This window comes from Cucumis sativus, chromosome 4 (genome assembly GCF_000004075.3).
Source record: "Cucumis sativus cultivar 9930 chromosome 4, Cucumber_9930_V3, whole genome shotgun sequence".
Taxonomy (NCBI): Eukaryota; Viridiplantae; Streptophyta; class Magnoliopsida; order Cucurbitales; family Cucurbitaceae; genus Cucumis; species Cucumis sativus.
In genome coordinates, this window is record NC_026658.2 from 2,852,418 (window position 1) to 2,879,564 (window position 27,147).

General features: G+C 31.9%; 3 protein-coding genes across 6 annotated transcripts; 1 reads left to right on the forward strand and 2 right to left on the reverse strand.

The window, feature by feature from the left end:
• The first annotated feature begins 1,411 nt into the window (after window positions 1–1,411).
• On the forward strand, window positions 1,412–10,263 carry LOC101220063 (probable LRR receptor-like serine/threonine-protein kinase At5g10290). Its single transcript, XM_004146831.3, is given in 14 exon segments — window positions 1,412–1,575; window positions 1,722–1,796; window positions 3,247–3,355; window positions 4,093–4,225; window positions 4,415–4,486; window positions 5,117–5,260; window positions 5,375–5,446; window positions 5,543–5,608; window positions 6,493–6,563; window positions 6,682–6,825; window positions 7,727–8,068; window positions 9,104–9,174; window positions 9,176–9,499; window positions 9,621–10,263. Coding segments are annotated over 12 exon segments (1,821 nt in total). The 5' UTR covers window positions 1,412–1,575; window positions 1,722–1,796; window positions 3,247–3,285; the 3' UTR covers window positions 9,933–10,263.
• A 6,999-nt stretch (window positions 10,264–17,262) lies between these two features.
• Window positions 17,263–19,437, reverse strand: LOC101219827 (tubulin-folding cofactor C). Its single transcript, XM_004146830.3, has one exon. The coding sequence runs from the start codon at window positions 19,355–19,357 to the stop codon at window positions 18,287–18,289; it is 1,071 nt and encodes a 356-aa protein (XP_004146878.1). The 5' UTR covers window positions 19,358–19,437; the 3' UTR covers window positions 17,263–18,286.
• Window positions 19,438–20,519: 1,082 nt separating this feature from the next.
• Window positions 20,520–25,450, reverse strand: LOC116403542. Of its 4 annotated transcripts, XM_031884764.1 has the most exons (11): window positions 25,306–25,450; window positions 23,780–23,881; window positions 22,714–22,770; window positions 22,518–22,618; window positions 22,338–22,418; window positions 22,161–22,253; window positions 21,677–21,741; window positions 21,476–21,488; window positions 21,326–21,403; window positions 20,970–21,078; window positions 20,520–20,893 (listed from the first exon to the last, which is right to left on the reverse strand). In XM_031884764.1, the coding sequence occupies exons 5-11, from the start codon at window positions 22,362–22,364 to the stop codon at window positions 20,790–20,792; spliced, it is 489 nt and encodes a 162-aa protein (XP_031740624.1). In that variant the 5' UTR covers window positions 22,365–22,418; window positions 22,518–22,618; window positions 22,714–22,770; window positions 23,780–23,881; window positions 25,306–25,450; the 3' UTR covers window positions 20,520–20,789. The 4 variants fall into 4 exon arrangements, with proteins under 4 accessions (XP_031740624.1, XP_031740625.1, XP_031740623.1 ...); XM_031884765.1 differs by having other exon boundaries at window positions 22,518–22,770; window positions 23,780–23,876; XM_031884763.1 differs by having other exon boundaries at window positions 22,518–22,770.
• Between the last annotated feature and the right edge of the window lie 1,697 nt (window positions 25,451–27,147).

A 27,147-nucleotide genomic window follows, 5' to 3' on the forward strand; every position in this document is an offset into this window, starting at 1 on the left:
TTAAGATTTTATACTGATAAAAACTGATATATAGAAAGACCTATCAAAAGTCTGTATTAATAGAATATTACGAAATTTTGTTGTCAAATTTTCCATTTTTGATCATTTTTATGTATATATATTATTTTGAAAAATTAATGGGAAAAAGGAGTGAGAAAAAAGATATAATTATTAATTAATGTTTTAGTTCATTTACATTATAGTTACTTTGAAAGGTTTCTAATGATATCTCATAATTAAAAAATTATTGTACTTTTAGTTTAGTCTTGAGAGCAATGATTGATGTTTGTGAATGACGTTAATAATGGATAAATATTATATTCAAAATGTTTTTGTATAAAAAATAAAAGAAAAAAAAAGTTAAATTTAAAAAGTAGTTATCGAAGATCAATGGTAAATGACAAAACTCATCATCCCACATATTTAGTACACACGACTCCAAAATGTAGGAATGAACCTTCAACCTCTCGAGATAGATGTCATGCCGATACCACTAAGCTTAGTTTACAAAGAGAAATCAATATAGATATATATTTGTTGTTTATTATTAGTGCAATTGATGTAGAAAGATTTAAAAGAGAAACATTCTCTAAATAATGCTTAACTGAATTGAAAGTGCATTTTATATTAGCACAAAGTTGTAAACGTTGATTAAATATTAGAAACATATATGTTAAGTATCGGTGAAATGTTCATAAACATCGAGGAAATTTAAAATTTATTAATATATAATCGATATTTGGGTCTATATAACAATATGTTAATCACCAAACTCAAGTAGGATGGTATAATTGGTTAAAATATATACTATCAATTAAAGTAGCAATTTGTTTCATAAACTTAGAATTTTGTTACTTGCTTTCAATTTGGTAACAATTTAGTTCATATATTTTAATACGTAACAATTTAGTCTTGGTACTTTCAAATTTATAACAATTTAGTACGTAGAAAATATTAAAACTAGATGTTATTTCTAGACTATGTATTTTGTAAAAGATATTAAGTTTCGGTTAGTTTATTGATTTTAAATTGATCCGTATGAATTCGAAAATGAAAGATTTAAAGATTAAATTGTTATAAAATTATAAATACAAGTTACAAATAAATTGAAGTTTAGATACTAAAAGTAATTTTTAATTTAAAAAAATTGAGAAATGAAATAACAAATGAGTTTTTTTGAAAAATAGAAAAGAAGAACGATCTAAAAAAGAATAAAAGAATAAAAGAATTCTTTTACATTTTATTTTTATAAGCGTAAATAGTTAGTGAATTTATATTGTATTTTAAAGGTTTTGTTTTCCAGCTCCAAGCCAATAACAATGGAAGACAATGAATATAAGCAAGCTCTTGCTAGTGGCGGAAGGATGATTTGCTGAATGTGATGCAGTTCCTCTTCAGGCACCACCACCACTCTCTACAATTCTTCTTCTCTGAGCTTCGTATTTCTTAACCCATCACCGCCCTTCTTCCTCTTTCTTATTACTCTCTCTTTTTTTTTTTTTTCTTTCAGGTTTAAGAATCTTGAGGATAATCTTTCTCTTTACTCTGCCCCAAATCTACTTCTCCTATTCCCAGGTACTTATTTTGGTTCTTCTTTAATCTTTCAGTACCCTTTTCGATTTAATCTCGTTTCTCTTCTGGGTTTTGTTGATTACTCATTTGCTTATTGATTTTAATTAGCTACTTCTCTCTTTTGTTTTTTTGTTTTTCTCATTTTCTAGGGTGATTTGGTTTTCGTTGCAGAGCTAAGTGGCAGAGATTTTATAGAAAATTGGAATGTGGAAATAAAAGAAATGGTAATTAATTTATTTACGAAGTCTGAATTTTTTTTTTAGTTTCCATTTTAGTCTTCTAAAGATTATAAGGATATTGTGATGTTTGAATATCGAATGCAAAAAATTCAACTTAACATGACTTTTATTTTATTTTATCCTGTTTTGAGTGATAAATTTTAAATGTATGAGAAAGTCATTTATATTCATCAATCTCGAAGTTCAACCTGAAGGTCAACTTAAGAACATTTGGGAGAAGTGTGAACAAACTAATGAATTTCAAGCGCCTTCCTCCTTGTGGTATTTTGATGACCACGAAAATTTGTGTTTTTTTTTTTTTTTTTTTTTTTTGAGTACTATTCTTCAACCATCAACCATCAACCATCAGAGCCCTCTTTTCTAGCTTAGTTTTTAAAGTTGGTTAGATTGATAAAGTCATTCAGCTGGTTTGTGTTAGATTGCCACCAAAGTTCTACTTAGGAAGGGAAAAGATATATGGTACACAAGCGAGGACAATAATCTCTCAAGAGGTATAAAAGATATTTTGAGTGAAACAAGAAACAATGTCATAAGGGTTATACCCAAAGTGACCATTGTGGAGATATATTTGAGAGTTTGTTGTCCCTAGCAAAGGGTATGAGAGCCACGCCTCTTACATTTAGTTGTGTAGTGCGTCTGGATGACGTAGTCAATTGTGATCCTGGTTGAGCTAATCAAATAGGGGATGGGCTCTAGTGAAAAGGAGTTATTTGGGTTAAAAGTGATTGTCGAGAGTGCTCATGGATTGATGACTATTCGAGGGGATGCCAAGAAAGTCTTGCTTATTATTGTTATTAAATTCTTAAAAATATTTATTTAATTTTAATATGTATAAATTGACCACATATATTTTTGGTTTTTCATAAATTTTTAATTCTTTTTTTCAAGTATGAGTAGAAAATTATGATAAAAGAAGAAATTTTGAAATAAAATCACAAAATCATATAGTTTTTCCTAATTCTAATATTTTTCCACGAAATCAATAATTTAAGAGCCCTAAAAAGGTAATTCAACGTACACCAATCAGTAATTAGTTTTTAGATTATACTTTGTTAGATTGGAGGCAATTTTTAAAGGTCGCCTCCCTTTTTTATGTGTTCTTCTTTGAGTTTTGTTATTTAATTTCTTCTCAATGAATGTTTAGTGTATTCTTTAATTTTTTCTCCATGAAAGTTGCATTCATCATATTCTGATTTTACAAATCAAGATTGGTGCCTATAGCTATTGTTCAAATGCTCTAGAACTGCTATGCTAGTAGTCTGATCCATTCTTTTTAATGTGGCCTTATCTTCTTCAAGGATTTGTTGGTAGACTGTGGATCATTAGGTATCTTGTACCAAATAATTTGGGACTTATTACCATGCCAATATATTTGACTAAAAGAATGGTTGGTTTTGCAAATATGGCAATGACTCTATTAACCTTTTTTGCCCAGATTCTTAACATTACGCGATGAAAGTGATTTTTAGCGGAGATGGCAAAACTCTATCTTACTGCTCTAGTTTTGGTTTGCTTTCATTACTTTGCGGTGTCTGATTTTCAAGGTATGAACTGCATCTCAAGGTAGCTTATGAAAATTGAGAACTTACTGTACTGCTGCTCATAGTCTTTTGTATAAACATCTGGTCTATGGCAAAAAGATTGTCCATCTGATTTATCTTCATGATGTTTGAAACAGTATGTAGTTTTGAATAGAAATTGAAATTCTTTTAGCATGTTTGTCAGTTTTAATAATATTAAAAGAAAGATTATGGAAATCACTTCCAAAATGACTTTTAATAATTCAAAGTCAGTTTTAATAATATGAAAATTGTATTTGAAAGTGTAAAATTATAACCAACTAAGTGTATTTCGTATTGATTTTGAAGTGATTTTAGCAATTTTAAAATCAATCCCAAAATACACATTTTCATTGGCAAAGACAGTATTAAGTGTTTCTAATTCTTTCTTTTTTTTGTTTATTTTTCACACTATCTTTGGATATGCTACAAGTCTTTTGTCACATGGAAGATACCTTTTCCATCAGTTCGTCTTTTTGCTCATTTCTTGTGAGTTGGTAGAAAAGCTAGTCTGAAGTTATCAACAAGTGTGAAAGCCTTTTTTCCCTTGTAAAGGGATACAAATTTGAAAATTTTGTGAGATTAAATCATTAAATAATGTAGTTTTCTTTTCAATTTCTGATTGCTTCCAGTTGCGCAAATTTACCTGGAATTACTATTATACTGATATTCTCTAATTGCTTGATCACTTGATGAATGTACGTTGTTCTTATCACCTTCAGGTGACGCACTCTATGCATTTAAGAAGGCATTGAATGCAACAAGTAGTCAGCTTGGAGATTGGAACCTAAATCATGTCAATCCATGCAGTAGTTGGTCCAATATTATGTGTAATGGGAACAACGTGACAGCTATGTAAGACATAATTAAATTAAATACACTCTTTTGCTGATCTTTCTATCCATTTAGCAATAATCATGTCACTTGTGAGTGCTTAGATGCTCTATATAAATGACTTATTTATTTCATTGTATGAAATATTTTACTTGCCAATATTAAAGGTTTCAAGTCTGCCATTACTTATATTAAATCTAATTTTCTCAGAACCTTGCCAACGATGGGATTTACTGGAACCTTGTCTCCAGAAATTGCTGTCATAAAATCTCTTTCAACTCTGTGAGTACTGTGTTATTTTGTGGACGAGAATTTGCAGCTCTAAATACTTGATGTTTGTGCAATTTAAGCCGGCTTCTTTTATTATTATACTCCAAATTCTGGATTTTATTGATCATAATATTCATTGTTGTCTTAAAAGTAAGTTTTAATTCTTCAAGTCAGGTGCTTGGCTTACTTAAGGTTATCTATTCATGTTGCTCGAGAAAGAGTTCTATTTTGCACATGTATATATAGTATTAAAATTCCATAACTGGAACTTTCTTTATACTATTTTTTTCAAAAGATTGTAAATTAGAAGATCACCCACTAATACCAACTGGGATAAACTATTATCAACAAAGAACTAAAATCTGTTTTCTTATGATTGGAATTCCTGTAATTTACTAAGCGCAAGACTTCGTCCTCTTCAGAGATCTAATTTTCTCACATCCCTTGGTCGGATATTTTCTTTTAACCTTCTAGTTTCAGGGAAGTGTTGGACGTTAGACATCCGTATATCTGAGATAACCTTAGCTTTGAAAAGCATATTATGATTATTTGGACACTAAATTTGGTTAACAAAACTGGTTTTTGAAATAATCTTCTTATTGGCAATGAGAAACTTAATTAATATATATTAATCTACTGCAGGAACTTGGAGGGAAATTACATAACTGGAGGGATACCAGCGGAGTTTGGAAACTTGACAAATTTGGTCACTTTGGATCTCGGAAATAACAGCCTAATTGATCAAATACCATCGTCCCTGGGTAATCTTAAGAATCTACGGTTCCTGTAAGTAATGGGTTTCAAATTACTCAAATTTCAAAGATACCTTATGAGCATTTGCAATACACCTGGGTTTTAGTTGAGATAATGACTATTGACTCCTTATTCTCATTGAAGCAGAACTCTGAGTCAAAATCATTTAACTGGGAGTATTCCTGAGACGTTGTCAACCCTTCCTAGCTTGATCAATCTGTATGTTTTCAATTATGCATAAGGCTATTAATGGAGATTTTCAGATTCGGGGATCTGTGTTCTGTTCTCAATGCCTTGATTGTTACTCTCCTACAGTTTTCTTGATTCGAATAATCTCAGTGGCCAGATTCCGGAGCAATTATTTCAAGTTTCAAAATTCAAGTACGTGGAACTTTTGAATACTATCAAGGTAGATATTATCATACCTATATATCTGCTATAACATGGCATTAGGAAACCAACACCAATTCCTAAAATTAGTGATATTAGGAAACACATCTATCTGATATTTATGGCACGATCATATAGCTCAACAGTTTAAAGCATCTACTTTTTTTTGAGAATGAAGGTTTGATTCTTTACCTTAAATTTTAGTTTCTAATGAAAGTAAAAAAAGACAATAATTAACTTAAATTTTTGAAGCTAACATTCAAAATCTAAAGCATCACTGATCGACAAATGAAAAGGAAATACCATATGTTGCTTGGACATGACAAATCCCATATCCAAAATTGATTTGGTCAAAAGAAAGTAACCAAAATTATAAAATTTAAACACTTGCTGTTAAGAAAAATTTCCTATTACTACTGTCAGGAGAAAGCAGCAAATAACGGAGAACTTAAAAGAAAGCAATAAAGATTGGAAATATAAGAATTAACGTGAATAACTCAAACTGAAAGAAAAACCGTGATCAATCAAAAAGAAGTTCACTATGTGAAAATTATTACAAACACATAGAATTCTCTTGCTGATTCCAACTCCAACACTCTCAAAACTTTTATGCTACTCACACCCTTTTCTTTACTTTCAAACTAGAAAATACAGAAAGATAATTCAACTAGAATTAGGTCACCCAAGCTTTTAGAGTGCTTGGAGCTCATCGCTCTCAGAACTTTTTTGATGTAGAATTGTTCTCATTTAATAACTTGTCAAGAACCCTACAATCACAATCTCTATTTTTCAATAGATCTTACAGTGCAATGTAATTTCTATATTCTTTGTCATCCGTTTATTTATTTTTCACCTTCCAAATATTTTTTTCACAGCTTTTCTGGAAATAAGTTGGATTGCGGCAACAATTCACGTTGGTCCTGTGATTCGGACAGTACAAATTCAGGTTATTGGATCGGATTTGCCTTAGGTCCTTAGGCTTGTGGAAAATCTTTTCCTCCGTTTTGATAACTTAGGCACCCTTTAGCAGAAAGAGAAATGTGAAAGTTTCGTCATTTTCTCAGGTGCTTCAAATAAGTCGAAGGTTGGGCTCTTAGCTGGACCTATTTCTGGGTTAATGGTTACTCTTCTTTTGGTCGGATTATTGCTTTTGTTGTGCAAGCATAGATATAAAGGCTACAAGGGTGAAGTCTTCGAAGATGTTCCCGGTAATTGTTATGACTATCATTGAATTTTCAAAATGGATTATGCAAGCATCATTTATGGTGACTAGGTTTCATGGATATCGATATCAATGTAAATATAATTGTTTTCTCGGTGCAACCTTTTTTGCCAATTCTTAGTAGCGTTTGTACGTATTAGCACCTATCTAGAAATACAACTGTGTTGTATTTGTGATTTTTGTCTGAAGCATAGACTATCTAGATGCTACTCATCTAGAGAATTATTCCTTAAAATTTGGTCCTCTACTAGCATATTGAATTGCTCGAGATAATTGATATGTGATTCGTAGTTGCATAACAAAAATATTTTCCCAACTGGATTCATGAAGAGCTTGTAGAAATAGTTTCTCATGTTTCTAACTCTTTGATGTAAGTTTTTGTATTACTTGTCAAGTTAACCATCTTATGTCTTAAATGAAATTACTGGATAATTTGAGGTATAGTTATAATGAATAACAATTTTAAGAATAATAATTAAGTATATAATAACATTTTTTTAAAATCGCAAATATAGCAAAGTCTATTAACGATAGACTTCTATTGCTGATAGATTCTTATGATTTATTAGATATGGTATATCAGTGATAGATTTCTATCATTGAGATTTTGATAGATTTCGACAGATTTCTCTATATTTGCATTTTTTTAAATTTTGCTATATACTTAATTATTTTGAATCTAATTGCTATATTTCCAGTTATCGTACTTTGAGTCATTCATTAGTAATTTTATGAAACACGCAATAATTTCAAATGTAATCAAGTCACAAGCTGGAAAAGGGAATCAAAATTCCATATGCCTCCACCCCATCTCACCCGCACTAGAACTGAATTTTTTGTTCATGGAAGCGTGTCTAAATGTTTTTTTTCCCTAATCTCTCAATTAGGTGAAATTGATCGAAAAATTGCATTTGGTCAGCTGAAAAGATTTGCATGGAGGGAGCTACAGCTAGCTACAGAAAATTTTAGTGAGGAAAATGTTATAGGACAAGGAGGCTTTGGAAAGGTTTACAAAGGGGTGCTTGCTGATGGCACCAAGGTTGCAGTGAAACAGTCAACTAATTATGAACGCCTTGGGGGAGATGCTTCTTTTCTGCGTGAAGTTGAGATGATTAGTGTAGCTGTTCATAGAAATCTATTGCGGCTGATTGGGTTTTGTACAACTCAGACTGAACGCTTATTGGTGTATCCCTATATGCAGAACTTGAGTGTTGCCAACCGTCTTCGAGGTATTAAATCATTTGCTTGTTTTGGATATGAAATTTGAAAAAAAAAAAAAATCTCACAATTTCTGTTTTCGTTTGAGCAGAAATACTTCAATGTTTGCATATTACATCATATATTAATGATCTGTAGATCTTGGTTTGGGCATAGGGAAATGAGAGAGTAACCAAGAAAACTTTAAAACTAAGGTCTAAGAGATCAATTGAGTGTCAGGTGCTTGAGTAGATCCTGGTTTGGGCAGAGGGAAATATTGGCCATGGGCTATTTCTTTCCTGTATCTACTTTTTTCATTTTTCGTAGTACTTGCTCAACCTTCAAATATTTTGATTACGGCCGACTTTTTAAGTCTAAAAAAAATATACATGAAGGCATTGTGCCCCTGTCATGTCCTTGGAAAGTAGCACCATTGTCTTAGTCCAGAGAACAACAAAATTTTCTACTCGTTTGTATTTAGTACTGAAGAAAGGAGTCCTCCAGCCTCTATAGGGGCCACTAGTTGGAAAATGACTTTTTGTGAGAGGGCGTGGTGGGTGCGGATTATCACATTCTTGAACTGGAAGGTGGTCTCAAGATCTTTCCTGGGGCGGGCTGCGGATAGGTGAAATTGTTGGGTAATTTAGCTAACTGGTTGCTACTTTCCCGTTACAACTTGAAGCTTTATAGAATATGATTGTTGTCAGTAAGTATGAACATCATTTCGATAAGTGATTTATAGGTGAGTTTCAACTTTCATTGTTGCATAGAGAGAAACAACCTTGATAAGTCTTTGGATAGTTGTCCTTTTCCGGTTAACTCCTTGCTCGATTGCTCTGTTCATCACCTTCCTGCTCTCATCATTTTATCAGTTAGTCTTTTTCTTTGTCGTTTTTACTTTTACTCTTCTCAATGAAAGCTTATGTAAAATAGTCTTGCAGGATACTGAGCATACAAGTTACTCATTTAATTCACAAGATGAACTTTGGCCAATTGTTATTGTATTGCCTTACTGATAAATAATTACTACCCCTCTAGCTGATTTCTTTTGTAATCTCCTATGCCAGAACTTAAGCCTGGGGAACCTATTTTAGATTGGCCTACACGAAAACGTGTGGCATTGGGGACAGCTCGTGGTTTTAGGATATCTTCACGAACATTGCAATCCAAAGATTATTCACCGAGATGTTAAGGCTGCTAACGTCTTGCTTGATGAGGATTTTGAAGCAGTTGTTGGTGATTTTGGCCTCGCCAAGTTGGTTGATGTTAAGAAGACTAGCGTCACAACTCAAGTTCGGGGGACAGCTGGCCACATAGCACCCGAGTACTTATCCACTGGGAAATCGTCAGAAAAGACTGATGTTTTTGGTTATGGCATTATGCTTTTAGAACTTATTACAGGACAACGCGCGATCGACTTCTCACGCTTCGATGAAGATGATGATGTTTTACTGCTAGACCATGTAAGCAAATTATATCAAAATCAGCACATCTCCATTTGAATCTATTCCTTCTTTATGCCAACTTCAATTAGCTCTACTATCATAAATATAATTTTGGCTTATTCATCTCTGTTTCTTAAAGGTCAAGAAATTGGAAAGGGAGAAGCGACTGAACATTATTGTGGACGAAAACCTGACTAACTATGATATTAGAGAGGTGGAGACATTGGCTCAAGTTGCGCTACTGTGTACGCAGCAATCTTCGGCTAGTCGGCCAACAATGTCGCAAGTCATTCGGATGCTGGAAGGCGAGGGACTCGGAGAGAGGTGGGAGGAATGGCAGCATTTAGAGGTGATTCGCAGACAAGATTATGAGAGAATGCAAAGAAGATTTGAATTAGGGAATGATTCCATTTATAAACAGGAAGCTATTGAGTTATCTGGTGGAAGATAAGGTAGCAATTACCAAGCTTTTTGATCCTCATCTATATGTCAGTTTTTTTCTGTTAGATTAGTTTGATTTGGGGGCCATCCTTATGAAATCATTGCCTTCTCATATCCTACTTTTGTACATTTCATTCACTTTTGTTTATATTTTTTTGGCTGTGCTTCTTTGTGTAATCTTAATTCCCTCAATTTAACACGTGCTGTGGCTGAAGTTTGTATTTGTAATACAACTGAGTGAATAGAGTCGTTATTTTCATACTTGGCATTGCATTTGCCAACATTGTAACTATAGAATAATTATTGTTTGAGCTTAAATAAAATTGTTCTTCGTTTCTAAATTGTTCTTGGTTCTGTGCTTGCTTAATAAGCATTTAAAGTTTTAATTTTTATTATTTTTTAAATAGTTTGTGTAAGTTTCAAATTACATATTTTAATTTTGTAATCTAATTATATATCACATGATAATGTAACATTTTTCATAGGATAAAATTAACCATATAAAAAAAAGAAAATTATAATATTCCCAAAGGCTCACGTGATTTAGAGTCAAACATTTGCAATGACCCTTCAAATTCGTCAAAAATGGGTTACTGAAGACTAACACTTTTCTTCTTTCTTTCTTTACAATAATATTGCATTTTAAAACAATGATGAACACAACATCCCTTTTGACCTAATTTCCACATTTAGAAAAAACAAAATAAAGTATATATTTAATTTATTTATAAAAAAAATAATAATTTCCTTTTGCTATGTTTGAGTATGAGCTTACATATTAATTAAATATTGAGTTTACAAGCGAAAAGTTAATGTAATTTTTTTTGTAAAATTATAGTTTACCTATTGTGGTGTATATATTATAAAATATAAATAATGAGTAAAATTTTAAATTTAATTTCAGCCTTTGATTTTTATAAATTAGACTTAGCAAATTTTTATTATCTATCACAATAAATTTCAGATAATATCGATCACTTTAATGATATATATCAATATATGTCTATTTAGATATATTGTGGTGTATAAGATTTTGTTATATTTATAAATATTTTCAATCATTTTACCCTATTTCAAAACAATTTAGTTCCTAAACTTTAGTCGGTGAATGTTTAGTCTCGATACTTTAAATTATTATTACTAACAATTTTAGTCCTTAAACTTTTAATAAAAAACATAACAAAACCTCCCCACTTAGCTTTGATAATACCTTTTAACTTTAAAAATCTACATTTTTTTTTAAATTATTTGAAGCTAACGTATTTACAAAATATAACCAAAAATCTATAATATATCAATAATAGGCACCGTAAATGCATATATTAATAAACTTTATTGATGTCTATCAATGTGCCTATCATATATAAAATACGAAGTTTTGTTATATTTTGTAAATATTTCGTTTCATTTTACTATATTTTAAAACATATTAACTCTAACATCTAACCAAAACATTATGGAATATCTTTTTGAAAAAAAAATTCTAAATGAACCAATATACGAACAACCATAATTAAGTTAGCAACATTATCAGATAATCAAAGACAGAAGAAGGAAAAAAAAAATCAGATAGTACAAGAGAACATAACATTCCTTTGATCATGATTCGTTGTTTTGGTCATGGACTCATGCGTGTCAAACAACAATACATATATAAAAGTAAAATTCAGAATGTGAACATACATATCTATATATATATAAGGAAATAATACATTAAAGTTATTCTTCCAAAAAATAAGGAAGATTTTTTTGTGTATTTGAAAGGTAAAAAAGGCGCAAAGTTCACATGAGATATTGAATGTTTTTTGTGTCCATAAAGTTGGTATTTATTTGCACAAAAGAAGCAAATTATTTGGATGATTTCATGTATATGATTGCATGCATGACGAAATATCTTTTAGTTTTCTCTCTTTCAACCTATGGTCAAATTAATCACATACATATTTTTATGGATGGATAGTTACTAATTAATTAAATGCAAAACTTTAACTCCATTTATATATATATATATATATATATATATTCAACCTACCACCTTGACTTTATTTAGTCAGTCTCTAAATTTCAAATAAATTATAGTTTGAGATTTGTTTACTAAGGTAATTGTGATAGGTAGTTGTATATATAATAATATTTTTTAAAAAAATTATAAATATATATACAGTAATCTATCGATCATAGATTTATGTTATTGATAAGTTGTTATATGGTCTATCTTATTGGTGACAAACTTCTATCATTAATAGACGATGACAGATTTTGTTATATTTGTAAAAAGTTTTTAAATGTTGATATATATGCTAATAATTTAAATTTAATTATTATATTTACAACTATAATCTTGATTGGTGATGATGCATACTTTAACTAGTTGAGTTGCACCCATGTAGATAAACACTATGGTCTCGACCTTGATATCATTTGGCTTGATAAAAATCATCGGTGTATCCCATGTTTGGGAGTGATTTTTATTTAATCACTTTTTTCATATTCAAAATTACTTTGAGATGTGTTTTGAATCAATTAAAATTAATTTAATATTTAATTTCACACCTTTTAAATACTATTTTCATTTCATCAAAGTTAATTTTAAATGACATATAATAGCTTTAAACCTAAAAGGCTATCAATATAAGATGTAGCAAATCAAGTTATCCACTCCCCTTGGTTCAACCTAAATGGGCATACCTATACACCATTGACCTCGAGAAACTAAATTAGTATTTATCTTAAAATTAATCGACAATTAATAGAAGAATTACCTCATATACTATATAATTGTAACATCCACACTTTTTTCAATTTGAGATATTCATCATGTTTCTTTAAGATAACGTACCTTTTTAGTTTTTCATCATGACCGAATTTTCACATTGCCTTCATTAGAATAACCAATACCTTATATTAAGAAAAATAGATTAGAGTTCTATCTTAAAATTAATGGACAATACAAGAAGTAATCCACCAAAAAGTGAGTTTGATTTAGTGGTATTGACAGGACCTATGAGAGGACGGAGGTTTAATCCACCACCTCATAGTTATTGTACTAAATAAAGTACAAAAAGTATTAACTTCAAACGTTCCACCACTAGGACGTAATGACCGTCGTCATAAAAAATAAGTAATTAAAAAAAGGAAGAAAAGAGATCACTAGCTCACACGTGAACATCACACCCTTAAATTATAACTTACCCTTCAAAACCCTAAATGAGTTCCCAATTTTGAACAACCTTTTTCAATGTTTGATTCTTATGGAGCCCGTGAGTCCTTATTCATCATCTGCCCTTCAAAGTCTATCTATAAATATCCCAAAATCATCACTTTCCAATTCTTCATCAAACCCCAAATCAACTTTATTAACCTCAGCTCTCTACAAAAATTCCCATAAAACATATATCCATATATCTATATCTTTGTAAAGCAAATTAGTACACACTTCTGTACTATAGGTTTTCCATGTCGGTTTCCTTGGAAGCTTTGGCAATGGCTGGGATTGATTCCAATGAGTGGGCTATGGACGCTGAAGAATGGGAAAGAAACGAGATCGACGTTGTTCCACCACATTTATTAGCCGATGAAGAAGATGACGAGGATGGTGATGAACATGTAACGACGAGTACTATTAGTAACTATTGCTTTCCCGTTGATGGGTCATTCGAGGGATGGCGTGGGAGAGATTGCAAAGCTGATGGTGGCCATGGCCATGGCATTTTGGGGATTTTTTGTAGTCTAAGCAAAGTCATAGAGAAAAGGGCTTCTAATGGGATGAGTTCAGTGAGAATAATAGTCAGAACTATTTTAGGGTTTTTGATGGTGATGACCATGAAGATAATTAGTGCACAAAGATCCAAGATGTAACAAATTTGGTGGATATATTTTGCAAGAAAAAGTTGATATATATGTTTTTTTTTATTTACATTCTTTCAGAATACATTATGGTAATATAGGAAGAAAGAAAGCTTTCGTTTTCATCTGCTGTAGAGAATTGAATTACGACCATTTTACGTGAAGATGTTTTATGCTAATTGAGTTATACTTATTTGTTAAAGAATGATAAGAAAAGATTCGTTGAAATACTTGAGTTTTCTTTTTTATATCATCGTAAGTGTTCATTAAGGATATTAATTATGAAAGTTTAAACTTAGATAATAAATTAATTGTAGTTAACCCAGATAAAAATATAACATTTTAACCAAAATAATATAAAAATGTTTTAGAGTTAGTATCAACTTACTAGCAATGATAATATGCACTAGATCCTATATCATCATACCCTTCACTTTTAAATACGTTTAATTTTTAGACGAGAGTAAGTTTTAAGTCGAGTGATCATTTGAAAAATCAAGTTATAACGACGAATGATATTATTTCATAAGAAATCAGTAAAACTTAACCCTAGGTTGTTTCTAAATTATTATATATGTGAACAATATATTTTGTTGAAAAATAATATCCTCTTTAAAATATCGAGAAAAGCTATTTTATAAGTTAGACCTACTACAATGTGATGAATATTCATAATAACCGTGCAAGGATAGTATGTTTGTAGAAGCATCGTAACTTTGGATATTTTTCAAATAGAAAAAAAATTATCCGATCATGTCGATCTCGTTAATTAAATCCAAATCAAAGCGTTCTTTGTCACAAAACAAATGAATAATCCATCTTTTTAGTTCACGTATGTTTCTTCTCTACGTAAAGTAAAGACGATATGTACACTCCGTCTGTCTCCTTGAAATAAAAGAAATAACAATCCTGCTTTCAAGAACACGATAGTTATAACTTTGATCACACACATATATATAAAAACTAAAACAGTAAACCTTTTGAGTTAATAATTAAGTACATTGTATAACATTTCTAATAAATTACAAACAATATAGCAAAATCCATATGTAACGGACTCTATCATTTAGTAGATAACTTCTATAAATCTAAAAAAAACTATATCTAAGATTTGGTGCATTATGATTGGTATTATTTGAAAAGGTGCATAAAAATTATGGATATAGATTATTGGAGATAGTTCTAACACACACCTATACATCCTACGATAATGAAAGATTAGAAGCCATGCCTTTGGCTGTCTCATTGAACAATTTCTCTATCCAACCCTCAGCTCGAATAACCCTAACAATGTGTTGTGCATGTAACCATCCCTCAATGATCCTCCATGTCGTCACTTCGAGCTAACCACTTAGTAAGTTTAATTTTCAAGATTGGCGTACCGAAGCTTATAGCCAAATTGCATCATTTGCTCACGAGAAAACCACCATTTTAATTATTTACCAAGCCAAGACCATTCAAACCCTAATCTGTTCTCAAATTTGAATAAACTTTTTCCAATATTTTGATTCTTATGAAACTCGTGAGCTTAATTATTCAACCTTCTTCACAAAAACCCACACATCACCTCTAGCTCTTCAAATCTCATTTATATATATATATATATGTTTGTATATTATCATTCATCACATTCAAGAAATTAGCCCATTTAATCTCTCAATATTATTCCCAAATTATCAAACCTCTCTGATTTCTTATTAACCATGAGGGTTTCTTTAGAAGCTTTGGCAATGGCGGGGATTGATTCCAATGAGTGGGCTATGGATGCTGAAGAATGGAAAACAAATACTCATCAAATGGAGAACGACGACATAATTCCACCGCATTTATTAGCCGACGAAGACGAAGAAAATATAGCAGCCAAGGAATTATGCATTTCCGGTCACCGAAAAGATGACGGACTGGTGGTGTTTTGTGCTTTCCGGCGATCATATGCAATTTTAAGAAAAATGATGGAGAAGAGAGCTTCCTAATGGCCTGAAATCAGACATTATACCCAATTCTTGAGAACCCAATATGTATATTTTGCTAATTTACCCCATTTTTTAAAAAATGTAAACATACCTACATATATATAACCGAATATATAATAGAAGATAAAACGGTCGAAAATATTTATAAATATAGTAAAAATTTTTATTTTACGATTATAGATATTGATAAACTTCGATTTATAATCTATGATTATACTATTTGTTATTACGTGTAATCTAAAATTGGCCATAGTTCACCGTTGTGTCATATGGTCATGTTTTGTAATAAAAGAAACTAAGTTCATCATCCATTTCAAGAGTCGATGGACCTCTTTTAAGGCCAATGTCATCACAAGAAGAAGAAGAAGATGATGGAGACCTTCCCATATTCTACTTTTTCTTTTTCTCTCTTATGTTTTTATTTTTTCTTCCCACTTTCTTCAAGATCAACTTAAAAATTTAAGTTCATGTAAAAGAAGTATACTTAGCTTAGATGTTCTATTTTATTTTATTTTACTTTTTCAAAATTTTAATGGAAGAAAATGGTGGCTTCCTACTTGGAAACAAAAATGTGTTTGTTTTTTGTTGATCTAAATTGTGGATGCCCATTTTTATCTAATTTTCCACAATATCAACTGCATTTCTATTTTGGTTAAGTTGTTTTTTTCTTCTTCTTTTAAGTTGATCTTAAATGTGTTTGGATACTCTTTTTGAGCTAATAAATGAAAATTATTGCATTAAAAATTATTTGGTTTTGTAATGTAGATTGTTTTTGTCACTTCTTCACATGCATGTTTCCTCTTTTGTATCATTGTCTATATATTTTATTGTTGGTTGCATTTTGATTGGTTTGGTTTGTTGATTGAGTTCATGAGTAAATTTCTTAATTTAAGTTTTAAGTTCATAGGAGTATATTATTTTCATAAATTACGTAAGGATAATTATATTAAATAAAAGGAAAGGAAAGGGAAAGAGAGAGGAAAAATTCCTAAATTTTGTCATTAATTTGTTTCCAATAAAACACCCCAATTTGTTATTTTGTTAAAAAAAAAGTTAAGACTCGAAACTATTGTTGTGGAACAAAATTAAGTTGGCACACAAACACCTTCTCGATGTTCTAATGCTCCTAATTTTCATCTAACAAGTTTCAATTTTCATCATAGTCATTCTAACAAATGTTTATTTCCTATGAGTTTTGAAACATTTACGAAGACTAACAACAATATCACAACAATATAACAAGTACAAAGTTTTGAAATAATAATAATAGGAAACACTTGTTCAACTCAAGAAAAACTTGTTGAAATATTTCAAAGATTGCACTCCAATTTTAATCATCTATTGTAATTTTGCACTTTTTAATCGATAAAAATGAATTGAACTTGTAAGGACGATTAGGAAATCTTTTTCTTGAAAGAAAAAGAATGAGAAGATGTCACTCTAACCATGCTTTTTAGTTTGTTGTTGTTTTAATATAAATATTATGGGGTATAATCGATGACAACGAGTCAAACCATGATCTCCTCGGAGGCATTCGTTTCCTCTTAATTTTTTTAGGCAGGAGGTAATATCGACGGATACTTGTTAGCAAACGAACAAGCAGACAAATGAATATGTTGCTTTATACAATATTTGAGGGATGCACCAAAAGCTTTTGGCTCAAATTTGGAATGCGATCACGAAAGCTTTGGCATGAGTTGTTGGGGATCATAAATCTAAAGGAATGGAGACTATTTCTTGCCACTAAAACGTGCATTGTCCTTCTGCATATCGGTTTTGGTTCTCTTTGGAAAACTTTGAGTTGGTTGGTTGGTATCATTTCCTATATCCATAATCTATGTATGATCTTCTGACATCTTTGAGGAGAACGAAATGACAACACTTTCAAGAATGTTTCTTCTTCTTTATAGCTTATATCTTTCTTCTCGAACTTCATGTTCGTAACTTACATATAAGGTACTTGGTGTTCATTTGTTCCATGCAATTTCCAAACCTTCCATAAGCATAGCATTCATTAGATGAAAACTCTTGAGACATATATCAGTTGTGCTTATGATCACCCCTTTGATTGAAGAACTCTCCAATACTTTTTACTCATCAAGTCATCATAGTACATCAAAATTTGAGACTGCTACAAGATTCAACAAGCATACATACAGGGGCAGAAAGCCTACAAATCATGTTTCCAGAACTAATATTCAATTTTGAGACAATGTTTCATTCAAAATCATAGTAGTCTAAATCTTCATGGTATGAAAAGAAATGACAATCATATTCCTTCAGGCAAAGTTATCAAGTGGCTATAGCAACTCACTCGAAGGCAGCAAGAAAAACAGCCAACCCAGGAAATATTTTTTGAAAAATCAACCAATTGAAAGGGAGAGAATTTACTAGGATTCCCAGTTTTGTATACACACAATCACAGCAAAATCAACTACTTGAAATTCTCTATGATGCATCCTACTGCTCTATTAACCAAACAAAACCTTGAAAGAAAACTTGGGATTCATCAAAAGTAGAGATGAAAAACTTAACTTTCAAAGGCTTAACCTTCTGTGGGAGAGATTTTGATGGTGTCAATCCGCTCATCCTCCGGCAAAATCGACCAGTTCGGAGACGGCACGGCTCGTAACCAACGAAAATCATCTACATTTTCCCAATTCCCTGTCTCCACGCCAAGGGTTGCATCTGTGAGATCTTCTTCAATTCCTTCGTAGCTCACACGATAGGGAGCGAATCGCACGCTGCTACTATCTTCAATGATCGGCCTACTCCTGACTCTGAGATAGAAATCGCTTTTCTTAGCGTTGTGAATCCGGATTTGATGGGAGGCCATTGCAAAGGTACATTCCTCAACATCATCAATTAGAATTGAACCCATTACAGGTCCTGTGTAAACTTTGCAGTTTCTTAGTTTGTGAATAAATAATGCCCTAACACTACCGATCAACTTGACCTCACAAGAACTAAGACCCGAGATAGTGAATTCCCCAACATCTGATCCCTTGAAATTCTTTACCAGAATCTCTCCGTCCTTGTCTCTGATTCCTGGAGAATCCCGCGCGCTGTAACTCGCTTGCTGTTGCTTGTTCATTAACATAGAATCAGCATTTTCAAGCCCTGGATCTTTCGACTCTGATTTTTGGTCTTTCTTCGTGGCTTTGTTTTTGAATGAGAATTTCTTTTTAGGTAGCAACTCAGAATTTAAATTATCGAGGGCTTGTTTCAATTCCGAAATGGATTTGAGTGAAGCTCGTACCTCGTATGAGGGCAAAGAGTAAGAGGATTCGGCAACGAGCTTCTCGAGGTCGGAGATTGAGGTGGATATCCCATCGAGGTGAGATCTGAGTTGAGCGGGGTCCGGCGGTGTGAGGCGGCATTGGGCGAGTGCCGACTCGATGGCGCGCTTGGAGTCGGAAAAGCGGTCGAGAAAGGAAGAAGTGGAAGAGGTAGAGGAATCGGATTCCGATCTGCGAGTTATGGAATTCTCTAAGCGAGTTTGATTGCGATTGGCTAGGCGTTCGATGACTGAAGCATGCTTCTTTTGGAGATTCGCGTCTGAAGGATCTGAAGGAATAGAATTAGGGATCGACGAAGGTTCATCAGCGTCCGCCATTAATGGATGCTTCGGTTGCAGCCGCGAGTTTTTTAATTTAACGATGACGGAAAATGGGTTGCGTTATACTTCAATTTTGAAACCAACCTTATTTTATTTAATATATAGAAAACAAATCTATCTTTTAATTTTCTTTTATAAAATTTCATCTATACCCTCATCCATGAAATTCAATCATTGCAAAACTAATTATTATGAAATTTCATTATTCTAAATTTACTACAAAAATTAAATGCAATAAATTAAATAAAAGTGGTTATAAATATTTTGAAATTCTATAAAATATATGTATATAAATTTGAAGGTTTAGCATAATTCCGAAGTACACAAGCTCTTAAGTGAATTGAGAAAATGGAAATACAAGTAGGCTTTTGTTATTAGAAGAGTTTTTATGTTACTTGATAGTTGATTTTTCGTAGGAAGCTAGCTTTGGTAGAGCTCTCATCTCTTATGGTAAAATGGATTTTGACAACTAATTAGGCAAAATCAGTTATTTTAATTGTGAATTTTAATTTTATTTTCTTCTATAATTTTGTGAGTGTTTTTCTAATGAGAAATACGGAAGAGGAGGGAGAGATAATGTAAAAGTGAAGAATTTGGAGAATATTTTAATGATAATTTTTTTAAAAACATATTAGTTTTAAAGTCGGAAGGATTGTTGGATTGTTTAACAAGATCATCTAAATTTGACACCCTCGTATTACATGGATAGGTGATTTAAGTAAAATTTACTTTGGTCTTAAATTAGGATATAAATTTTACGGTACTAATATTAATAATAATTCTAAAATATTAAAATCAAGTTTTTTTTAAAGAAATATTTTAAAACATGATAATTAAAAAATAAAATTTAGATAAATGTTTAAATAAGTTTTATTTAAATGATAGAAAAGAAAAACTTTTAAATAAAAGTTGAAAGAGAGCGCCCATCTCTCTTCACTGTTTTTTTAAGACTCGACCTTTCTTTTTATTTATTTTTTAAAACAAGATTCTTCCTTCTTTTTTTTCTTTTTCTTTTTTTTTATTTAAAAAAAACGTAAAAATCAACTATATTTATGTAAAATATTTCGAAACAACATTATTTTGATATAAAAATATTCAATTCAATAAAATAATAGTATAAGAAAATATTAAAATGTATAGCATGGTATTACACTAGTAGTTAGAAGTAGTTAATGGGCTCAAATTTATATTAATTTTTGCAACTGAAATTCATGTCTTAAAGTTACAAAAGAGTAAACTACGTGGTAGACCTATTTGAATAAAAATAGGTAGGTGCATTACGAACATCACTCATAATTATACACCCTTTCTTACCACTAAAATATATTTCAAAAACCAATGCATAAAAATTAGTAGAACCAACAATCCCCTATTTAGGAAGGCTATTTCATCAACATTTGTTACGAGGTTATGAGGTTACTATCACCTTTCATGTTTGAATATTTGACATAACAGATGCTCGAAACGACTCCTCATCTCGTATCAGAGGTGGGATACTCCACGATCCAAACCGATGTGCTGACACCTTACCACCTGATTACATGTCAAAATGATTTGATATGTCTTCATATTTCAGGAATTTTGTGCTTTAAAATGTTGGACCAGTTACCTTCTTTAGTGGCCTCTTCACATCTCCTTTGGTAAAGTGAGGATAAATGAGGATCCAAAGCTTTTAATAGTTCGTCATACTTTTCCTCAGCCTCGCTCACATATTTTGCCTGAAAATGGTTACCACACAAACTTAGTATTAAGAATCAAAGACGTGGTACAAGCTGTATATATGCCGGTTACCATGAGTAATCTGTTGAAAAGGATTATGTTTTGTTCAGTTACAAATTTAATCTTTGAACTTTGATCTTGGTGTTTATTTAATCTTCCAATTTTAAGCTTAACACCAAATCTCTTCTATGTAATTTGGAGCTGCTTCAGAAATCAAATGAAATTAAAGCTACCTCAAGCACTCACCAGCGCTGTTGGAGCTGAAGCTCCATACATCCGGACAAACATCCGCAGAATATTGAAATTATTCTCTAGTACATCATCCTACATGAAGATCATAGCTTTTATTTGCAGCTAAAAGGGTCAGAAAATATATTAGAGAATTGGTAAACTCACCTCATAATCAAACCTAACAGAAAGTCAGTGAGTCAACCCAGCATCAAGGGAAACCAGTGTTGTGCTTGCCAAATGATATTCAAATTAATTATTAGTAGACATCAATTCAGGAGTCAAGCAAAGCTATTGCCTATTAGCAGAACTCAAAATGGGTGATTGTTCAGAGTGCTTGGAAGCAGGAGGAGAGGGAAGAATACTTACAAATCGTCAGCTATCTCAACTAGCAATTCTGAGATTGATAGAAATTCCATGTGCAAGTCATTAACCTTCAAAAAAACTTCAGCACGACATAATCAAACTAACAAAGTAAGGTGGATAGCAGATCAAAAACAAATTGCAACGCTAACACATCAGTTAACAACTTAATATAAGAAAAAATAGTAACAAACACAGTTAAATCAGAAGATTGACAAAATTACTAAAGAACACAAGAAGGTAAGTCCATTAGGCTTATAATTCAACCACTGGAAGCCCCCAGATATTGTCTGTAGGACTAGTACATATCGTAATGTATTATCTCTAGCAAGTACTTCATGAAAAGTTAGATTATTAAGCTTCTAAAATGAAATATTAAATGGCCAAAGCTGTAATTGACATAACCTTCTATCCTAGAAGTGGAAAGTTCGATCTCCTATCCTATTATTGTTGTGCTAAAAGAATGAAATATTAAACAAGAAAGAATTACCTTCTTTCCTCTCAACTGATACAAAAGAAGGTTCAACACTCTATAATCAAAAGATTTCAGATGAATAGCCCGCATTACATCCTCGATAGAGACCTAAACAAAATAGTTGGGATCAGCATGAGCACAAGGAGTCCCAACAAGAAATAAATAAAAATAAATTAAGACTACAACAACTACCTTCCATTGCTCGCCAATGCACCACATAGGTCCCTTTCCAAGGCCCAATACTCCTCTCCACTTCTCAGTTCGTGGACCAATCTAGGCATTGGAACAAACAAAGAAGTCAATATTGCCATTCAAAGTAAGTCCCCAACTTCTCAAGTGGAAAAGAACATGGTTTGGAGCAAATCATCAGACCTGTCTGTCAATAAGCCATGTGATTTAAGGAGATTAATAAGTGGTTGAAGTGGATCAGATCTGATAGCACTTAGAATCTTAGTGCTCTTTTCATTTGTTTCCTAAATCTCAGTGGAAAAATCATATGAAAGTTCGTCAGCTAAATGCACAAGTGCTTAATTGCCATGTTTCATCTTATCCAGTATTCTATTAACACCTGAGATTCTCCAAAAGCAAATCCACCCAAAACTATCTTCTCATTCAAAGTGTCCAGCTGCAGCATGAAGATAAATTCATTATGCACAAACAAAACAGAACCCAAGGTCACTGAGATCATAGTAAAGACATGATTGGGTTATAGAAGTGGCCAAGTGGGCATGAGCATCAAAAATAGAAAAGGTGAGCCATCTGATTTACCAACCGAACCAGCTTCAGTAAGTCGACTTAATGATACATCTTGATTTGGGCCAGTTGCTAAAGCCCATCAAAAAAATTGTTTTAAAAAGAAGAATAAATATAAACAAATAAATAAACGTGTGTTTTGTGGCAATGTGTTGCTGCGGCTCCTTAGGAATAACTTCTTCCTATTCTCGTGTCTCCTTTCTCCACCTTTATTTTCTTCTCCTTTCTCCACCTTTATTTTCTTCTCCTTTCTTCTTCTTTTCTTTCTTCTTTTCTTTCTTCTTTTTGCTCCTCTTATCTTTCTTCTCTTCTCTTTCTAGCTTCATCTCTTCTTTCTTCTATTCTTCTTCCTTCTCTTCTCCTTTTCTTCTTTTCTTCTCCCTCTCTTCTTTTTAATCTTCTCCTTTCAGTACTTTTTTCGTTCATTTCACCAAACAATGAACCTCTTCAAAACTAGTTAGCTGAACCCAAAACTGACACCGAATGATCAATGATCTCCTCTATATAGATGTACTACTTCAAGAAACGTGTATTTATATTCACACCACACTCGGATGAAGTTTCTTCATTCTGTCAAAGTTCATTTTAGCAAAAGATATTCAAATATTCTCCATCCACTAATTCCTGTAGTTGTTTACATTGAGACCAAAGCAAAATTCAAATTCATTTCTTCTTACTTTCTTTCTTTCTTTGTGTTTTTCTTAATAAGAAACAATTGATGTAACATCCTCCAACCTTCGTATTAATCATTGAAGAGTTTTTTCTCTTCTCCCTCTCTCTTTCTCTTTAATTTTTTTTTTTCTTAACTGCAACATTATCCTTGAACCTTTGTACATCTAATTTTCCACCAAAGACAACTAAAGAAAAGAGTAGGACATAACCTGATATATGTAACTTTCCGTAAATGACAGAATGGGAAAGTATTTGAATACAGATTGAGGTTTGTTTGCATCCATTCCGTGAAACATGAAATAAGATCTGAACTGCAGAATGAATTATAATGTCAGCTTGTTATATGGCAGAATTGTCATAGCCTAAGTTTACTAATCCAAAAGATTCTAGACATAAAAGAATTATTTTAAAGGAAAAAGGCCTAAAATCCGAAAAGAAAATCATGACAGTAATTGTATGCCTTGAGACCTGAATTAAAACAAGAACCGAGATTACAAAATGGGGAGAGGTGATAAGACATCTAACAAGCCCGTAATATGACTGTTAAAAGCGGTAAAGTAAAATAGACACTGAGTTACATGGAAACCCAAGTACCGGAAGAAAAACCACAATTGGCTCTCTTATTAATTTCTCATATTAACAAAAGATACAAAAGGGAAGACTTATGATAAAAGGGATAGGAAATTAGGGTAAATCCTTCCTTGGGCCAAGCCCATTAATTCTAACAATGACTTACAACAGCACGTAAATAAATAAATAAATAAAACCTTCCCAGTTTAGACCAGAAGAAGAGGAAAAAATCAATAAAAAGAAAGTCCCTCAATTGAACAAACTAACCACTTTGAAGACAATGTTTTTAAATCCAACCGATTCCAACTTCAATTTTGACATGTTGTACCACTCCTCAATTTTCACTCCATGTAACCACCTTCTAAACTAAGAAGCATAGATACGAATACAACACACACATAGGACACGACACAAACATCATGACACTTCATTTTTTAAAAGTCTAGGAAAGCATTACAAAATATACATTGTTAAAAATATATACCATTTTAATATAAGGAAATACAAAGTTAAAAAGTTGATGCATTTGTATGCTTAAAAAATGAATTTGGTGCATTTTGTTCCCAAAATTTATTCGAAGTTAAGTGTTCTAGACATGTCTGACAATGTTGGACCTATATTGCCTTTGTATAACTAGTAAGTGGTAACTAGCACATCCACTGCAATAACAAGTGTCCAATATATGTCCAGCAAGTATCAGAGTGTACAAGTGTCTAAAACGTGTCAAACACGGACACCCTAGCCAAATCAAAGTGTCTGCTTCTTACTTCTAAACCTGAGATTCCAATGTGTTGGAGAGGAAATACCAGCAGTTCGTCACAAAATCAGCAATAGTGAATTCTTCGGTGAGCACCTCCAAGTTCCTCAGTTAGACCCACTAACCCTAAAACCTTAGCTTTTCTCCATCAACTGATTTACTAGTGGAATATTGCTACAAAAGAGTCCTGCACTCAGCTAATTTGAAACCCCTTACTTTGGAAACAAAGAGGGGACAGCAAGGAAGAGACTGAACCAACCCAGCCCAGCCCATCCACAGGTCTGAACCATATATGCTGCCGATACGACCATATGCCATCAGAGGTATTTGCCAATGGAAGTCCCCAAAATATTTAATATTCAATCAAAGATTCAAAACAAAAATAAAAAGTCTATACCATGCACTTACAAAATCTTCAAGTGTAGAATTTGCACGCTGCATTGCATCCAAGCCAACCATAGCCATTTCCCCACAATAGTTCTGGGAAGAACCAAGATCCAGCTTATTGTCACAATAAGGCTGCAAAGTGTTTTCCATCTCCTTTCCCCTATAGTCTGAAAACAAATTAAACCATAGCAACCAATCAATAGTAGGGCCACTACCTCCGCAACAAACAAATAAAATCTCTCTCCAAGATTAAACATCAATATATAACCCTACAACAAATACCAATAAACAAAATCATTCCACAACTTTCCTTATTTTATTGATCTACATCTACATTTCAGTTAGATCATAAGAATAGATATCAAAGCAAGCTTAGCTAAGTTGTAATTGACATAACATTCCATCCTAGAGGTGGGAGGTTTGAATCCCAACCCCCAATTGTTGTACTTAAAAAAAAAATCATAAGAACATAGTACCTCATCATCGCCAAGCAGCAATGATACATCGCCAAGAAACTCTTCCGAAAACTGTAGAACAAAAGAAAAGTTGATGGGCAGGAGTCAAATGAATCAAAGTCATCAGTGGTTTAGCTTGCACTCACCTTCAGGCATGTATTCAGAAACCAAATCGAATTTATCGTCAAAGTCAAGCTCTCCACATGGTTGCACCTAACATACAAATACAATTCAATTATGAAACAAACTCACATCAGAACAACGATTCATCAGCACCAATAAATCAAGCTGCAATCAAGAAACATACCATTTTACTAGGGGAAGTGGAGGAATTGAAATGTTCAAATTGGATGAGGAATTTAGAACGTAAAGCAGAGATGAAGTTGAGTGAGAAAGTACCAAAAGGAGAAGGAAATTGGCAATGAATCGATTGGAGGAAGAAGAAGAAGTGATGGGGATTCCGCGGGAGTCCATTAATGTAATGAGTGTATGTACTTGTTCTAGTTTCCTTAGTTCTTCCATTGTTTTCCCTTTCTTCTCGTTCTCACCCACAAATTTGATGACTCGCAATCAACTCGTCTTTTAAATTTGTTTTCTGAAATCTGAAACAATAATATATATATACTCCACACTTCCTGCCCACCTTGAATTTCATTTTCTACTATTCAAAATAAATTTAAGGTAATTATAATATGCAGTAATATTTTTAAAAAATTATAAATACAGTACTGTCTACAATTCCTAATAGACAATTATTTTAAATATAATTGTTATATTTGCAACTTTCAAATAAATAATGCTGGGAAAATTTAGAGATTAATTTAAGGAAAAAATAAAGTGTATTTAGTGATACCAAAATGTTCAAAAATTGAATTTTTATTTAAATAATTGTTTAAAATGTATTTATTTTTAAAAAATGGTTAAAAATATAGTAAAATATTTACATATTTAATAGAAAAAAATTAAAAATAAATTGAATTTATAATTTGACATATTTAAATGTTTCAATTAATTTTTGTTTAATATAATCTTGTATTTTAAAATTTGAATATAATGAAAACATGAAAGATATTGTTTATGTATTTGGAGAGTTAGAATGGTAAAATTCAAAAATAATTTTTGGAAACATATTTCATATTGCTACACAAATGATATTTGTTGAAGTGAAACATACTCTAAATATTTCCATTTTTTAAAAAGATTTTTCATTTAGAAAAACAGATAAAACTGTGTACTCTAAATTGTTTGTGTATTTGTACTCTAAATATTAAAGCTTAAAGCTTAGATGTTTAATACTTTAGTCTATCCCAATGAGTAGGGAGAATTACGGGTGGAGTCTCAATTTTTATTTCTAATTTGATATTTTCTCTCAAATAATAAACTATTATTTGTTTGTGTGTGAATATAA

Coding starts and splice junctions, on each gene's coding strand:
- LOC101219827 (XM_004146830.3), bottom strand. CDS start 19,357: ATGGCGGACGCTGATGAACCTTCGTCGATCCCTAATTCTATTCCTTCA.
- LOC116403542 (XM_031884765.1), bottom strand. CDS start 22,364: ATGTGGTGCATTGGCGAGCAATGGAAG. Junction 22,254..22,337: donor GCATTGGCGAGCAATGGAAG/GTAGTTGTTGTA, acceptor TATTTTGTTTAG/GTCTCTATCGAGGATGTAAT. Junction 21,742..22,160: donor ATCAGTTGAGAGGAAAGAAG/GTAATTCTTTCT, acceptor GTTTTTTTGAAG/GTTAATGACTTGCACATGGA.